The 19,222-nt window shown below is 35.0% G+C and overlaps 1 pseudogene and 4 gene segments (V, D, J or C); all 5 read left to right on the plus strand.

Annotated features, from left to right (window-relative positions):
* The first annotated feature begins 2,560 nt into the window (after positions 1-2,560).
* Positions 2,561-5,077, plus strand: LOC124396583 (annotated as a pseudogene).
* Positions 5,078-5,446: 369 nt separating this feature from the next.
* LOC124396584 lies at positions 5,447-6,093 on the plus strand. The segment is given in 2 exon segments: positions 5,447-5,581; positions 5,675-6,093. Coding segments are annotated over 2 exon segments (462 nt in total).
* A 1,049-nt stretch (positions 6,094-7,142) lies between these two features.
* LOC124396439 overlaps positions 7,143-19,222 on the plus strand; it is a 33,335-nt gene continuing 21,255 nt past the window's right edge. Inside the window, 2 exon segments of the V gene segment in view lie at positions 7,143-7,200; positions 17,258-17,260. Of these exon segments, the coding sequence occupies positions 7,158-7,200; positions 17,258-17,260 (46 nt within the window).
* Positions 7,881-8,415, plus strand: LOC124396469. The segment is given in 2 exon segments: positions 7,881-7,986; positions 8,076-8,415. Coding segments are annotated over 2 exon segments (360 nt in total).
* On the plus strand, positions 16,184-16,819 carry LOC124396483. The segment is given in 2 exon segments: positions 16,184-16,330; positions 16,424-16,819. Coding segments are annotated over 2 exon segments (351 nt in total).

Below are 19,222 nucleotides of genomic sequence, written 5' to 3' on the forward strand. Positions count from 1 at the left end.
ATATTCCCTCAGCAGGAAACTGAACCCCACAGACATTTATTATAAACAACGTCCATTCACACTCAGCACAAATTATATCTTCATTCCAAACACTCCAAACTACAAAACTAAATAAGAGTATGAAGTGTAAAGGCATTGGTAGTGAGTGTTTTGTGATCATTAGATAAATACAAGGACAGGAAGACTTGAGGTCAATCAACTCTAGGACAAAGATTCTAATGACTAGATGTGATTATCTGCTATATTCTTCATTCATATTTTTTTTTATCTTGTTTGTGATACAAGCTGCAGGAAAACTACAGTACAATGTTTCATTTTCTGAATTTATAAATACTGAGTCTGTTAAGAAGCACAGAGTCTTACCAGCGTTACCACTAAAAAGTCCTAGAATTAAAATCAACTCTAGGGGGCAGAAGCTTTCTTGTTTTTAAAATCATTTATGATTATCATTTATGATCAACTATGAACTCTATTATTTGGACATATACAGAACACAATTATGAACGTAACACTTTTGTATTTGCCCCTATTTTTCATGAGCTAAACAATCAAAGATCTAACACTTTTTCTATGTACACAAAAGGCTAATTTCTCTCAAATATTGTTCACAAATCTGTCTAACTCTGTGTTAGCGTTTTGGTTTATTTCTCAAAGGAAATGAATTAAAACAATGTGTAATATTGCATGTGGGACATTTACATATACATCCACACCCTTCACCACACAGTAATTCAAAACTTAATATTACAGTATATTACATAAATATTCACTCCCACAATGAGGAAAAGCACAGACATTGTCTTAGTGTTTTCATTGCTTTCTGTCTACAAGTATGCAGTTGTACTGAAAGGTTTTGTTCAGTCAGTTGATTCCACTTTCACTCGTATAGAGACAGTCGTGGGCCACAGTGTTAATGAAGCACCTGAGCAGAAAACACTGTAATCTAACTATAATTCTGCATCACTAATATCACATTACCTACATTTGTCCTCCAATATACAATTGATTTGTTGATGTTTTACCAGAATATCAGAGTGTTTCTTATAGTCTGAACTCCTCTAGGGGTTGGACATGCAAATGAGACTTTCCCTTTATATAAGCACAGAGTCCAGCTGGATTATTTCCACTTAGTTTAGACTTCAGGAAGAACCATGCAACCACACACCATTTCCTGTTTTCTTTTGACATTATTGACCATAACCCGTGAGTAACAGCTTCTTTGTGGAGAGTTTAACTCATATAAATTGTGCCATTATGTAAAAGTATGAAATGATGAAATGTATTTGACAGGTTGTGGATGTCAGACACTAACCGAGTCTGAGCCGGTGGTCATTAAACCTGGAGGATCTCATCAACTCACCTGTACCTACTCTGGGATTAGTGATGGCAGTGCAGACTTATCCTGGATTAGACAGGCTCAAGGAAAAGGTCTTGAGTGGATCTCATTTATTAATGCTCCGAGTGGTAACAACAAATACTACTCTCAGTCTGTTCAGGGAAGATTCACCATCTCCAGAGACAACAGCAAGAAGCAGGTGTATCTGCACATGAGTAGCCTGAAGACTGAAGACTCAGCTGTGTACTACTGCGCTCGAGAACACACTGATAAAAACAGCTGCAGCGCCGTACAAAAACATCACCTTCACTTACACTCACAGAGTTCAACAATCCCACAGAGATCCATACAGTGTGTATAAAATGACCACCTGTTGTTCCAAACTGATGTTTTATATTTCATTCAGATGCAAAGAAGCACAGTGACATAAGAATGTGCAACTGCACACAAACCTTTTAAAGATATGGAAGCATATCTATTTTTTATGATTTAGTCACTAAAGAAACAGCAACAGCCAGCAGAGGGCAAAAGCAGAACAAAGTGAGAGAATGTGGGAAAACTGTTACCCAGAATTCTCCAGGCTCATTCACCTGGATTGGTTGCTGGCTTGGATACTTAAGAACTCTAATGTATACAGACCTTTATATATTTGTAGACGGGTGACTGTATGTCAGGGGCTTCCCTGAGGGTAGATAATATTCAAAAGTTGAAAACTGAATAGAAAAACAGAAAGTTGAGAGACGACTGGACAAGAAATGAAAAATAAACAAAACCAAAGATATGAGACACAATTGAAAAATGGATCCACTCAAATCCTTCCACAAACCTTTATCTTACATTTATATGAACCCTGCTTGTACAGATATTAACAAGACACCTCATACAGTGTACATTACAACAGAATGATCACAAGACACTACACTAATATCTCCTTTTTGAAGTCTCATTGAATATATAAATAATCCCACATATATTTTATAGTGTAATTGTTAAAAAAAATCCACATTACAGAGCTTTTCTTTAGTTTGTTGAATCAGAGCAGTGAATAGGTGTATATGTTTTGCACCTATAATGGGCAGTAGCTCACTTCTACTGAGGTCCAAGTCATGACACTTGCTTTTAAACTATCATCTATCTATCTATCTATCTATCTATCTATCTATCTATCTATCTATCTATCTATCTATCTATCTATCTATCTATCTATCTATCTATCTATCTATCTATCTATCTATCATCACACACACTATATAAATATGTGATGTAACTGTGACGTTTCTCTTCACTGAACACACCTTCTGTGAATTGTTTATGCAAATCTTCATCTCCTCTTATAATATTAACAGCGTGATTATCTAGAGAGGAAGATCTTCGCATTACTCCTCCTTCAGCACAAACATGTTGTCTTCAGTTCCACTGCTTCTTTTGGCTCTCGTCCCCTGTAAGTGTTAGAATTTTAGATTCAGATACTTTATCTGATCCTTTCAGTTCAACATGTGAACCTTTTCTGTTTCTCTTTTCACAGATGTGTTCTGTGCTACTGAGCTCATCCAGCCAGACTCAGTGCTTCTAAAGCCAGGAGAGACTTTATCCATCACCTGTAGAGTGTCTGGAGCTTCTATCACTGATAGCAGCCACTATGGAACAGCTTGGATTCGACAACCTGCAGGAAAATCTCTAGAATGGATTGCAAACATCTATTATAGTGGTGGTACAGATTACAGTGACAAACTGAAAAATAAGTTCAGACACGTCTACTAACACAATAACTATTCGAGGACAGAACATGCAGACTGAAGACACAGCGGTGTATTACTGCGCTCGTTACACACAGTGAGACACATCACCAACATCCCTGTACAAAAACATCCTGTACAGAAAACTGTTCATCAGCAAAATCAGAAATACAACATTTTATCAGTTTAGATTGTTTTTGTCATGTTCCCTCATGAACAGTGGACAGAGGTCTGCGTGAACAGTGCTTATCGTGATTTAAAAGTATGTTTAGTTATTTTATTCTACACAAACATCTAGTCTATTAAATACAAGCACATACAGTTCCAGTTCTGCACAAGTACAAACTTCCAACAAGTTCCTTTATTTAAATACAATAGTAATTCTGCAGTGCAGGAGCATCATGTACATTAGACAATACATATCTGATCGTGTGTCAAAACTCTTCAGTTTGGTTATTTTACTTAACAAAAAAATCTAGATCAAATTTGTAAACTATATCCAGACCCCTGATGATCTTTCAATTCAAACCTTAATTCAGAAGAGCCAGCAGAGGGCGAGAGCAGCACACATTGAGTGTCCATATGGGAGAACTCAATTACCCAGAGTTCTCCAGGCTCATTAACCTGGAATGGCTGCACCTGCCAGACAGGATACTTAACACCTGCATTGGACACAAAACTTTGTCATAACTGTGTAGAGGGGTGACTGGTACAGTATGTCAGGTCTCTGCCTGAGGTTAGAGGAAAAGTTCAATGAAAAGCAATGTAAAAATAAGAACTAGTGAGAAAAGAAACTAAAAAGAAAGGTGGAGAGGAGAATGAACAAGAAAAGAGGAAGAAAACAGCTTTATATAAATAAATCAATATATTTATAAGAAAGCTGTTTTTCTCACTCACTAGCTGAATCCACAATGAACCATAACAGTATCAACAGCTCATCCCACACCATCCTCTCTCCTTTTTCTCTCTCATGATGGTGCAGTTTGTTGTTACAATGAAACCAGAAAGACATCCATTCTGAAGACTGGAGACTCCTTTCATGAAGACTGAATAAACATCTCCTCATATAAACCTCACCATACCAACAATCGCACCCATTTTAATCTGTTTATGTGGAGAGCCATGCAGATATAAAGCTTTATAGCCACTGTTGGACCAATCAGAACTGAGAAAACAACAGCACTGTGCTTTAACAGACTATAATCATGAACTCATTCAGTGGGTCTGACTGCACAATCACAATCCAGCTGCAATTAAATGCAAAGCACAAGGTTTTATTTTGAAAGTTTCTTTATTTTGAAAGTTTCTATAAAATAAGGAGGGAAAACCCGCTATGAAACGGAGGACACAGAAACTGGACAAGAAAAATTTTATGCATGAAACTGAGTGACAAGAAAACAAATGCATAAATATTGTAGTTTGGTTTTTAATTTCAGGCTTCACAGAGTGTTGACCTTGTGTTGGAGTGAAACCATGAACAGCCTGTGGTTAAGAATTGAAAAGCTCTGAGTGTCATGGACACGTCACACCATTTAAATAGAGTCAGGTGTATAAAGAATGTTCATGGCTGTGATGATTATTAATTTACTCTGTGAGATCTACACTGTGGAGCAGAAACTGCAGAAGGATGATTTTAAGAAATTGTATTTTGTTGGAGTTAATTTCATGTCAGTTTCTGATATCAGTGTTTATTGTTAAGAAGCTTGACAATTTTCTTGTAGAATAAATAATTATTTCATTATTAATTAATATTTTCTTTATCTGCCACATTCTTATGGACAGTCCCTAGACCTCCACTTCTTCTGTGATGAAGAGATCTGGAGAGTCAGACACTGTGTCCTGTACTGTCACTGTACCAGGAAAAGGACACATTGACAGTGGCACTGGCACAACATTCTCTCAGTCTCTACAGGGCCAGTTCTCCATCAGTAAACACACCAATAAAAACATGCTGTATGCAGAAGTGAAGAGTTTGAAAGCTGAAGACACGGCTGTTTGGTGCTGAATGCTGAAGAAGGCACTGTTTGATAGTAGTAGTTGTTAGATTTAGTAAATGTGGACATGTTTTCACATTGGCAGGAAATGCAGTGTGTTTACTTCTACTGCACCTTTATAAACAACTAAACTCGACCATGCAAATCAAACATGAAATGAAATATTTGAGGTAAATTTAGTATCTAATACATGTTGGATTAGACCCAGTTTCTCTATATGTACAATTACCTCTGTTATTGATGTACAAATGAGAAAAGGTGTTAAAGAAGTTTTGGTCATGAAAAGATTTGATCCTCCATAAGATGAATCTTCTCTAATTTAAATATGATTTAAATACATTCTCCTCCCATCACCAGCACATAAGCAAATCTGAGCATCAGGGCTGGACATCACTCTATTTATGTGATGTGATGGTTAAAGTCTGTTAAACTTTGGAGAACAGAGAAGACCCCAGTACAAACACCACACACCATGTTCTCTACATCTCTACTGCTCCTGCTGGCAGCTGCTTCCTGTGAGTGTTTTATCCAATTCATTCATTTACTACAAGAACAATAAATGTGCAGTGTATATTGTGTGAGATATCACCATGTGTTTTCCTCCACAGATGTGCATGGTGAGGAACTGACTCAGCCTGCTTCCATGACAGTCCAGCCAGGCCAGAGTCTCTCCATCAACTGCAAGGTTTCATATTCAGTTACAAGCTATGGCACAGCTTGGATCCGACAACCTGCAGGAAAAGCTCTGGAGTGGATTTGTCGCATGGGTTATGATGGGAGCACAAATTACAATGACAAACTAAAAAATAAATTCAGTGTTTCCAGAGACACGTCTACTAACATGGTAACAATTCGAGGACAGAACATGCAGATTGAAGACACAGCTGTGTATTACTGCGCTCGAGACACAGTGATACACATCACCAACATCCCTGTACAAAAACATCCTGTACAGAAAACTGTTCATCACCAAAAGCAAAAATACAACATTTTATCAGTTTGTTGTGTGTTGTGTCATGTTGCTTAATGAACAGTGGACAAAGTCCTGAGTGAACCATCCTAATAGTGTTTTTATTTAAAAGGAAAATATACATTAAATGTAAACTTTATCCAATTATATCCAATCACATACAGTAACAGTTCTGAACAAGTGCTAGCTCCAAACATTCTTTATTATTTAAATACAATATTAATTCTGTAGTTCAGGAGCATCATGGACATTTGGACAGTCCATATCTGTTTACTTCTTCACTTGAATTCTTCTTCTCTTGCATCTCTGTTAATTGTTTGACAGGGTGAGGAGGTTATTGTTATTTGTAACTTGCAGATTTTTGTCACTCTGTTTATTTTGAAACCTCAAATGAAAATTAACTAATCACTGAACTGTAAATTAAACAGTTTAGTCAAGATGTAAACACACTATGAGACAATAGGAGGCGCTCATGTACTATGTCGCTCCTCACAATTATATAATTTCTGCTTTTCAGATTCATTTAAAGTCATATAAAACACCACCAGCAAGTACAGCATTACTAATCCATGTTACCACCATGGAATTCATTAATAGAAGAACAAAGTAAAGTGAAAAGCCATTTCTATAAACTCTTACATGTTACACGTACATATGCTGTAACTTACAAATGAGTTCCTGTTATCACTTCTGTCATCAAAGTTTTAAACAGTCTCTGGTTTGACAGAACTTTTGTGACTGAAAACTGGAGACTACTAACTAATTGTTAATGTCCAATTACAGAACAGAGAACCAAATGTGTCCAATAAATGTGAATGAAAAGTCACGTGTTAATAATGGATACTGATTCTGATGTTCAGGTTGATATAAAGTCATATAAAACACCACCAGCAAGTACAGCATTACTCCTCCCTGTTATCACCATGGAATTCATTAATAGAAGAACAAAAAAGTGAAGTCATTTGTTTAAACTGTTGTGCTGTACCTCATAATGCCTTTATTCCTGACAAAAACACCTACACTTTTCTCTTCATGAGGATGATGTCTAAAAGGAAATGGGTGTTCATGCAGTATTTATGTGCAGCTGAGCTGAGTGGAGCAGTCGAGTCTCGACATCCACCATGAAGATCTCACTCTCCATATTCCTGCTACTGATCAGCTTCAGTGAGTTCTCAACTCAAACCCGTGATTTACTCCTTTATCTGTATGTTTCTGTATTAAAACTGATTCACTGATTTACTTCCTTCAGCAGGTGTAAAATGTTAAAGTCTTGATTGTTACAAAACACAGTGCAGAAGAAAATGTTTTTATCAAGTCTTTAATGAATAATGGTTTGCACTCCTAAAGTCACATTTCCACAAAGTATGAGATTATTAAACATTCTCTCTGCATACACCAAGACTGGAAATAGAAATTAATAATTAAATTAAGCTCTATCTTCTATCTCTGAATCTTCAGGATGGAAAGATATAAAACTGGAACTCTGCCTCATCCCACCACCCTTTTACTACTCATTTTCCTGGAACAGCGCCCCCAGCTGTGTTTTCTTCCTTATTTAATGTGGTTATAATCAATCTAGTGTGTTTTCTTATTCACCTGAAAAAAGCTAAAGGTCCATAACCTCCCCATTCACACCTGTCTCAAGCTTCTGATTTGCTGAAACATAACATCAAACAGGAATGATGAAAAAATTGAAAAACATACATGTGAAATATAAACTGTCTGATTACTGCATATGTACAATGGCAGATTAGACATTAGAGAGATGGATTTGTCTATATGAGAAAACATCCCCATCAAATGTCCCCTAAGATAAGGAGTGTCTTTATGCAAATGTCCTTCCCTGTTATATATTTAAGCAACACAGACCAAGAGCTTTTACTGATTCTGCTTCAACACACACCATGATCTCTACATCACTACTGCTGCTGCTGCTGGCAGCCGTACACTGTAAGTGTTTCTACATTTAACATATAATACAGTTTATATTTTTTACAGCTTTTTGCTTTTATAACATGAAAATAACTTTTCTTTAACAGGTGGTCACTGTGTTGAGCTGATCCAGACCAGATCCACAGTATTAACCCCTGGTCAGTCACTGACTCTGACCTGTAAAGTGTCTGGATATTCAGTAACAAGTACCTACTGTACACACTGGATACGACAACCTGCAGGAAAAACTCTGGAGTGGATCGGAGAGATTTGCTATGATGGTAACAGTTACTACAGTGAGAAACTAAAAAGTAGGTTTCAAATTACCAGAGACACGTCCAGCAACACAGTAACATTAACAGGACAGAACATGCAGACTGAAGACACAGCTGTGTATTACTGCGCTCGAAGCTCACAGTGATACACATCAACAACTTCCCTGTACAAAAACATTGAATACAGTGTACATTATAACAGAATGTCCAATGTCTAATGTGCAAGAGACTCACACAAGCACATCCTCATGATCTATAAATATTCCCTCAGCAGAAAACTGAACACATTTATTGTCAACAACATCCATCACACTCAGCACTCAGAAATTATCTCTTCATTCCAAACACTTCAAACTCCTCAAACTAGATGCAGTATTTGAATGTGATGTAAAAGTTGCAGCATTTTATCATTGATCTTGGATTTTGAGTCATTTTGAAGTAAAGGGATAAACGTGTTTCAATACTACTACAACTCCTTTCACTACTACAAACTCCTGGAAATAAAATCACCTGTAGGGGGCAGCAGATCGCTTGTTTTCTATACAGCAGTTATGAAACTATGAATTACCAATGACCTCCACAGGTATTGTTAGCCAGCAGGGTACAGGTGGAAATTGGGCTACTGTTGACCAAAGAGGGGAAGGAGAGGAGGAAGACATCTAGAGAGACAGCTAGAAAAGGAAAAGTGTAGTAGAGAGGAGGTTAGTGTTGGTACTTTAAATGTTGGTACTATGACTGGTAAAGGGAGAGAGGTAGCTGATATGATGGAGAGGAGAAAGGTAGACATGTTGTGTGTTCAGGAGACAAAGTGGAAAGGGAATGAGGCCAGGAACATTGGAGGTGTTTAAACTGTTCAATCATGGTGTGGATGGAAAGAGAAATGGTGTAGGGGTGATCCTGGAGGAAGAGTAGAGTAAGAGTGTAGTGGAGGTAAAGAGAGTTTCTGATAGAACATTTTATTATTTTTATATTGTTCCAGATGTTTATTATAGATAACATTCCTCTTGTTTCACATGTGTGTAAAACAGAGGTATTAGAGAAATAAAACACCTTCACCTCGCTCCTGTTGGATTTCTCTGAGACACGTTTGTCTTGTTCAGTGATTATCAGTGATCAGAAAGTTACAGTGATACACAGTGCATGACATCTAATGAGTAAAGAGCAGTTATGGACTTGACAGCATGAAACACAGCTGGAGTCTTACAGTAAGCTTTTTCTTTTCATGGCTACTCCTTTTTACATCTCTAGTGGGCGTGTCATGCAAACCAAATCCTGCCTTTAAGCCATTTATGCTGCTACATTCAGCTCAACATCACAACAGCAGTTTGTGTTCATGTTCAGCAACAGGGATTGTTTTCATTCTTTGAGATGGGACCAGGAAGAGTTTTGAGTTACTTCACTTTAGCAATGTTCATTCAATGTTGGTATTATTGATTATTTCATATAGAGAAACATTTTTATGATTTTTTAAATACTTTTTCTCAGACTTTATTTTGTGTATTGTTGTATTTCAGATTGCTGCAGTCAGACACTGATTGAGTCTGATTCAGTGATCATCAAACCTGATCAGTCTCATAAACTGACCTGCACAGCTTCTGGATTTAATTTTGGTGGCTCTTGGATGGCTTGGACCAGACAGGCACCTGGAAAAGGGCTGGAATTTGTTGCAACTATCTCAGACAGTAGTGGCAGCAAGTATTACTCCAGTGCAGTTAACGGCCGGTTCACCATCTCCAGAGACAACAGTAAGATGCAGGTGTATCTGCAGATGAACAGCATGAGGACAGAAGACACTGCAGTGTATTACTGCACCCGACACACACAGTGATACTTCTCCTTAAACATCAGTACAAAAACGTGCTGTAGTCACATGACAAACTTACATTTTCATTACCAGTGTGTTCAAAGAATCTGATTATCTATAAGTAACATTTATTATTTAATATATTATATATATTATTTATTTTTTATTTTGAATTATTTGACTTTCACGCTTCCAAAGTCTGTGTAATGAACTTCAGCCAGTATAAAGCATGTGAGAATCAGAGCTACAGAAAAGTTTTTAATGAGAGCAAGAACATTTAAACATTGTACTACCGCTAGAGGGCAGTCTGTACACACAATCTCAATTTATTTCTCTCTGCACATTTATCTGACTGCATTCAACACGAGGATACTCAGATTACACAGAACTTCATAATTAGGAATTTGTTTTGTTTGGTTTTATAGAAAACACATTTAAACAACAGCAAATGGGAAGAATTATTGTTTGTTACACTAAATTTATACAAATTATATTAGTTAAATCTTCCTCCTGGATAAAATCTTCAAACAATGTCTTGGTCACTACTTCTACATTTTCTGAAAAGCCGCAGATTCTATAAAACCTAAAAACACTGCTATGGTTTTGTGCAAAATGCATTTCTATCTGTATCCTTTTTTTTTTTTACAAATTTTAGTATCTGGACCCTTAGTTTCCATTCAGTATTTTTTTCTTTCTGTATATTGTGTGTAAATTTACTTGATGTTTTCTGAGAAATTAAAACCTATAAAGATTTATAGAATTCCTGCTCTGAGAGAGGCTCTTTCCAGGTGCTCATGTAGAGATTAGCAAACTTTCCCCCCACTGCAGTACCATGAATCTGGAGATAATTTTCCACAATTAAAATCTCAAAAATTATTATAAGTTACGTTTCATTATAAAAATTTCAGAAAAAAACGTTTCACTTTCACTGTCTGGATATTTTGTGAATGTGTGTCTGATGGCCTGTAACCACATTTGTATATCAGAATTTGTGTATGATAATTTGATCTTAATGTAAAATAAAAATGCACATTCAGGTACTGCAAAGTGTTTTTTTTTATTTACAAAATTGTGTGGTGTCCTGAATGTCTAAACTGTTGTGTTAATGGGGTTTTAGAATAACGTAATAGTAAATAAAATCGGCCACCTGTTACAACTTTGAGGCGCATTTAATGAGAATTGTCATGGAAAAGATTTGATCCTCCATAAGATGAATCTCTTCCTCATGATTTAAATACGTTCTACTTCCATCATCAGCAGATAAGCAAATCCAAGCATCAGGGCTGGACATCACTCTATTTAAACTCTGTTCAACTTTTGAGAACAGAGAAGACCCCAGTACAAACACCACCCACCATGTTCTCTACATCTCTACTGCTCCTGCTGGCAGCTGCTTCCTGTGAGTGTTTTATCCAATTCATTCATTTACTACAAGAACAATAAATGTGCAGTGTATATTGTGTGAGATATCACCATGTGTTTTCCTCCACAGATGTGCATGGTGAGGAACTGACTCAGCCTGCTTCCATGACAGTCCAGCCAGGCCAGAGTCTCTCCATCAACTGCAAGGTTTCATATTCAGTGACGAGCTATTATACAGCTTGGATTCGACAACCTGCAGGAAAAGCTCTGGAGTGGATTGGAATTATCTTTTATGATGGGAGCACAGACTACAGTAACAAACTAAAAAATAATTTTAGCATCACCAGAGACACGTCTACTAACACAATAACAATTCGAGGACAGAACATGCAGAATGAAGACACAGCTGTGTATTACTGCGCTCGTCACCCCCACAGTGAGACACGTCACCAACATCCCTGTACAAAAACAACCTGTACAGAAAACTGTTCATCAGCAAAAAAAGAACTACATAATTTTATCAGTTGATAATTTTATCAACAGTGTTTATCAATAAACTCTTTATATATATATATATATATATATATATATATATATATATATATATATATATATATATATATATATATATATATATATACATATGCTGTACCTCATAATGCCTTTATTCCTGACAAAATCACTTGTTTACTTGTTCTTTTTTTTTCTTCTTGGTTTCTTCACGAGTGGAGCAGTAGAGTCTTATCAACACTCACCATGAAGATACATGGAGTCTCTCCTGCAGAGGATCTGGTTTAATTTTGGAAGATATAACATGCACTGGATCAGACAGCAGGAGAACAAACCACTGGTGTGGATGGGGTTTATCTACAATGATGCCAGTGGCTCTGGTGTGAGAGCAGAGGACACAGCTGTGTATTACTGCACATGCGCAAGGATTCATTTTTCACATAATAAGTTTAGGACACCAAACATCTAATGCATTGAAGTGATGGATCACTGAGCAACCAGTGAAAAATAACAGCTAATATATAGATCTCTAAATAAAACCAAAATATCTAACCAAGGAATTTTCTTAACCATCGGTTAAATGTATACATATTCACTAGACTCTGTAACCAATAGAGAAAGCAGTTCAAACCTCTGAAAAACACAAACACTGATAGAACAATAAGGGGCTTTTGTGCTTTGTGTCTCCTGAAATCTAACAGTTACAATTCAGAATTATTTCTATAATGTGTTTATGTGAGACATTGAACACGGTGACTGTATCTTATAGTCACATTTTCACAGAGTAGGTGATTATTGAATACATAAACTACATACATTAAGAATGAAAATTAAAATTAATCATTGAATTAATTTGTAAGAGATTTATAACTTCATCCCACCACCCTGGCATTGCTTATTTTTCCAGAACAGCGCCCCCTGCTGTGATTTATTCCTTATTTAATGGAGTTATATTCTAGTGTGTTTCCTTGTTCACCTGACAGTCCATAATCTTCTCATTCACAACTGTCTTAATCTTCTTAATTGTTAAAACATTACATCAAACAGGAATAAAATACACATGCAATATAAAGTCTCAGATTCATTTAGTGTATATGTTTAATGCCAGATAGGATTTATTAGAAAGATAGGGAGGTTTCTCATATAGACAAATCCATCAATGTCCCCTAAGATAAATAGTGTCTCTATGCAAATGCCCTTTCCTGTTATATTTTTAGGAAACACACACCAAGAGCTTTTACTGATTCTGCTTCAACACACACCATGATCTCTACATCACTACTGCTGCTGCTGCTGGCAGACACACACTATATAAATATGGGATGTAACTGTGACGTATCTCTGCACTGAACACAGCTTCTGTGGAAAGTTTATGCAAATCTTTATCCCCTCTTGTAATATTAACAGCGTGAATATGTAGAGAGGAAGATCTTCTCATTATTCCTCCTTCAGCACAAACATGTTGTCTTCAGTTCCGTTGCTTCTTCTGGCTCTCATTCCATGTGAGTTTTTGATTTCAGCTTTATTAGTTCATCTGATCATTTCAGTTCAACATGTGAACCTTTTCTTTTTCTCTTTTCACAGATGTGTTCTGTGCTACTGAGCTCATCCAGCCAGACTCAGTGCTTCTAAAGCCAGGAGAGACTTTATCCATCACCTGTAGAGTGTCTGGAGCTTCTATCACTGATAGCAGCAATCACTTTGGAACAGCTTGGATTCGACAACCTGCAGGGAAAACTCTGGAATGGATTGGATGCATACGTTATGAGGGGAGCACACATTACGGAGACAAACTAAAAAATAAGTTCAGCATCTCCAGAGACACGTCTACTAACACATTAACTATTCGAGGACAGAACATACAGGCTGAAGACACAGCTGTGTATTACTGCGCTCGAGAGCCTCACAATGAGACACATCACCAACATAACTGTACAAAAACAATCTGTACAGGAGTCTGTTCATTAGCCAAATCAGAATTGTTTCTGTTTGTTGTGTGTTGACTCATGTTTTTTTATGAACAGTGTACAAAGTCCTTAATGAACAGTGCTCATCGTGTTTCAAAACTCTGATTATTTTACTTTACAAAAAATCTAGATCAAAAGTGTGAACTATATCCAAACACTTGATTATCACTCAAATCAAACCTTACTTCAGAGCAGCCAGCAGAGGGCGAGAGCAGCACACATTGAGTGTCCATATGGGAGAACTCAATTACCCAGAATTCTCCAGGCTCATTAACCTGGAATGGCTGCACCTGCCAGACAGGATTCTTAACACCTGCACTGGACACAACACTTCGTCATACCTGTGTAGAGGGGTGACTGGTACAATATGTCAGGTCTCTGCCTGAGGTTAGAGAACAAGTGAAAGAAACAATGTAAGATTAATAAATAGTGAGAAAAGAAACTAAAAAGAAAAAAGGTGGAGAGAAGAATGAACAAGAAAAGAGGAAGAAAACAAAACAAAAGATATGAAACAACATTGAAAAGTGCACATGCACTCAAATCCTTCCCAAAAGCTTAATTTTAGCTTTATTTAAACCTGCTTGTACAGTTATTTATAAGAAAGCCTGTTTTTCTCACTCTGTAGCTGAATCCACAATAAACTATCCAGTGTTCCTCTTTTATCACTCTAATTCGGGAATTATTTATTTATTTACAAATTAAAAACAACAAACCATTAGTTAATTTTGTAAGAACTCCACTTGTGTTATAACAGTATCAACAGCTCACCAGCGTCTTTCCTTTTTCTCTCTCATGAAGTTGCAGCGTTACTTTAAACAAAGAAAAACTTTCATTCTGAAGACTTTCTTTAAACTTCTTTACAGCTTTGCCTCTCACTGATACCAAGTTTTTACAGTGGAGACTCCTTTCATGAAGAATAAATAAACATCTCATAGAAACCTCACCATACCAACAATCACACCCGTTTTTGTATCTGTTTATGTGGAGAGCCATGCAGATATAAACCTTATAGCCAGGACACTTTTGGACCAATCAGAACTGAGAAAGCAACAGCACTGTGGTTTAACAGGCTATAATCATGATCTCATTCAGTGGGTCTGACTGCACAATCACAATCCAGCTGCAATTAAATGCAAAGCACAAAGTTTTATTTAGAAAGTTTCAATAAAATCAGGAAAATCTGCTATAGAATGAAAGACACAGAAACTGGACAAGAAAAAATACATGCATGAAACTAAGTGACAAGAAAACGAATATATAAATATTGTAGTTTGTTTTTTATTCCAGGCTTCACAGAGTGTTGACCTTGAACTTGATCCTCCTGCAGCTCTGCCTGTGTCCCATCTGTTCCTAGTGGTGGAGTGAAACCATGAACAGCCTGTGGTTAATAATTGAAAAGCTCTGAGTGTCATGGACACGACACACCATAGTTAAATAGAGTCAGGTCTATTAAGAATATTCTTGGCTGACGATTATTCATCTACCAGATTGTTATGGACAGTCCCTGACCTCCTCTGCTTCTGTGATGAAGAGACCTGGAGAATTAGTCACTGTGTACTGTACTGTCTCTGGATTCTCAAAGGGCAGCTACTGGATGCACTGAATCCGTCAGAAACCAGGACGAGGACTGGCGTGGATCGTATACATTGATACTGGCACAACATTTTCTCAGTCCCTACAGAGCCAGTTCTCCATCACTAAAGACACCAATAAAAACATGCTGTATCTAGAAGAGTCTGAAAGCTGAAGACACTGTGCACAAGACTCACACTGACACAACAGACTGCAGAGCTGTACAACAACTTACACAAATATAAACACACAAGCTGTAAATATTCCCTCAGCAGGAAACTGAAACCCAGAGACATTTATTATAAACAAAAATGGTTTAATTTCTCCTTTTCTCTTCCTCCATTAACAGTCAAAATTTCTCTGTAAAATAATTTTTTTATTATTATTATCTCTGGCTGGTGCTTAAGGCTGAAGACAAATATGAAAGCAAAATGAAGTAAAAACAAAGACATTGTTTAAAACTATGACTAAACAAATCTATTAAATCGGTGTGTTATGAAACCAGACTGAAAATCCACAATGTTTGATGAAATAGTAAGTAAACAGAAGTAGTTCTTATATTTAATGAATGTGGACATGTTTTCTGTTGCCAGAAAATGCAGTATGTATTTACTTCTCCTGCACCATAATGAAAAATTTAACTCTCTCATGCAAATCAAACCTGATTTTTAATGATTTGAATACTATTGAAATACGTTCTTTTCCCATCATCAGCAGATATGCAAATCCAAGAATCAGGGCTGGACATCACTCTATTTATGTGATGTGAAGGTTAAACTATGTTAAACTTTGGAGAACAGAGAAGATCCCAGTACAAACACCACCCACCATGTTCTCTACATCTCTACTGCTCCTGCTGGCAGCTGCTTCCTGTGAGTGTTTTATCCAATTCATTCATTTACTACAAGATCAATAAATGTGCAGTGTATATTGTGTGAGATATCACCATGTGTTTTCATCCACAGATGTGCATGGTGAGGAACTGACTCAGCCTGCTTCCATGACAGTCCAGCCAGGACAGAGTCTCTCCATCAACTGCAAGGTCTCATATTCAGTTACGAGCTATGCTACAGCTTGGATCCGACAACCTGCAGGAAAAGCTCTGGAGTGGATTGGATTCATCAATAGTGGTGGGAGCCTATATTACAGTGACAAACTGAAAAATAAGTTCAGCATCTCCAGAGACACGTCCAGCAACACAGTCACATTAACAGGACAGACCATGCAGAATGAAGACACGGCTGTGTATTACTGCGCTCGTTACACACAGTGAAACACATCAACAACATCCCTGTACAAAAACATCCTGTACAGAAAACTGTTCATAAGCAAAATCAGAAATACAACATTTTATCAGTTTGGTGTGTTTTGTGTCATGTTTCTCCATGAACAGTGGACAAAATTCTCAGTGAACGCTGTTCATCATGTTTTAAAACTCTGTTTGGTTCTTTTATTTTACAAAAAAATCTATATTAAATGTGTGAACTATATCCAAGCAAACCTGGAATTTATATGCACCTTAATTTGAATAGCATAATAATTTTGACATGCAGGAGCATTGTGGATATTTGGACAGTCCATATCCAGTTGTTTCATTTCCTGAATTCTTCTTCACCTGCATCTTCTGACTTTTCCCAGACGACCACACACAGATTACATCATGTTCCTTTTCATTTTCCATCACATCCAAAATATCACATGCTGAAATAATAGATATTGATAAACATGAGTAAAATATAATTATATAATGGATGGGAAAATGTTAAAATTTTTTGGAGTATTATTTCAAATTTTGAAAGTCAGTACCGTAGCTCTTATATGTTCTGAATGTGTACGTGTTTTTACATTTGCAGGAAATCCCTTATATCTTTCAGCCTGCATGTGCCTTTATGAAACCATAAACACTGTCATGCAAATCAAACCACCTATAAAATATGAGGTGTTCTAAGGAGAAGTCAGTTTCTGTGTTCAGCTTTCACTCAAACCATGTTCTCTACATTTCTCCTCCTGCTGTTAACAGCTGCATCTGGTAATTATGTGGAGAATTTTGGAGATATGCTGTACAGATAATTGTGTTCATCATATCTGTTTGAAAGAATGCACCTAAATATTGACATGATTATTTGTTCACAGGAATTAAATGTATTGAACTGGTTCAGCCTGCAGTCATGGTGGTTAAGCCTGGAGAATCATTTCAAGTCCCCTGTAAGATCACTGGGTACACCGCCACAAGCACCTGTACTGACTGGATACGACAACCTGCAGGAAAAGCTCTGGAGTGGATCGGATACATATGTTATGATGGTAGCACTTACTACAGTGAGAAACTAAAAGCAGGTTTCAGGTTACCAGAGACACGTCCAGCAACACAGTAACATTAACAGGACAGAACATGCAGACTGAAGACACAGCTGTGTATTACTGCGCTCGTGAACCACACAGTGATACACATCAACAACATCCTGTACAGAAAACTTTCAGGCTGAGGACACAGCTGTGTATTACTGCGCTCGTGAACCACACAGTGATACACATCAACAACATCCTGTACAAAACATCCTGTACAAAACATCCTGTACAAAACACACAGTACAGGAGACTGTTAGGGGCAGAAAATATTTTTCCTCTAAATGTTTTGTCTTCTAAGTTCAGACAAGTGTGTAAAGACAGCATCACTTTATAATTCAGTTAGAAGCCAGACTGACCGTAATTGTTCTGCAGGTCACATCATTGTTAAAAATCATCTATTGATATATATATATATATATATATATATATATATATATATATATATATATATATATATATATATATATATATATATATATATATATATATATATATATATATATATATATATATATATATATATATATATATATATATATATATATATATATATATATATATATATATATATATATATATATATATATATATATATATATATATATATATATATATATATATATATATATATATATATATATATATATATATATATATATATATATATATATATATATATATATATATATATATATATATATATATATATATATATATATATATATATATATATATATATATATATATATATATATATATATATATATATATATATATATATATATATATATATATATATATATATATATATATATATATATATATATATATATATATATATATATATATATATATATATATATATATATATATATATATATATATATATATATATATATATATATATATATATATATATATATATATATATATATATATATATATATATATATATATATATATATATATATATATATATATATATATATATATATATATATATATATATATATATATATATATATATATATATATATATATATATATATATATATATATATATATATATATATATATATATATATATATATATATATATATATATATATATATATATATATATATATATATATATATATATATATATATATATATATATATATATATATATATATATATATATATATATATATATATATATATATATATATATATATATATATATATATATATATATATATATATATATATATATATATATATATATATATATATATATATATATATATATATATATATATATATATATATATATATATATATATATATATATATATATATATATATATATATATATATATATATATATATATATATATATATATATATATATATATATATATATATATATATAT

The sequence above is a fragment of the Silurus meridionalis genome, chromosome 14 (genome assembly GCF_014805685.1).
Source record: "Silurus meridionalis isolate SWU-2019-XX chromosome 14, ASM1480568v1, whole genome shotgun sequence".
Lineage (NCBI taxonomy): Eukaryota > Metazoa > Chordata > Actinopteri > Siluriformes > Siluridae > Silurus > Silurus meridionalis.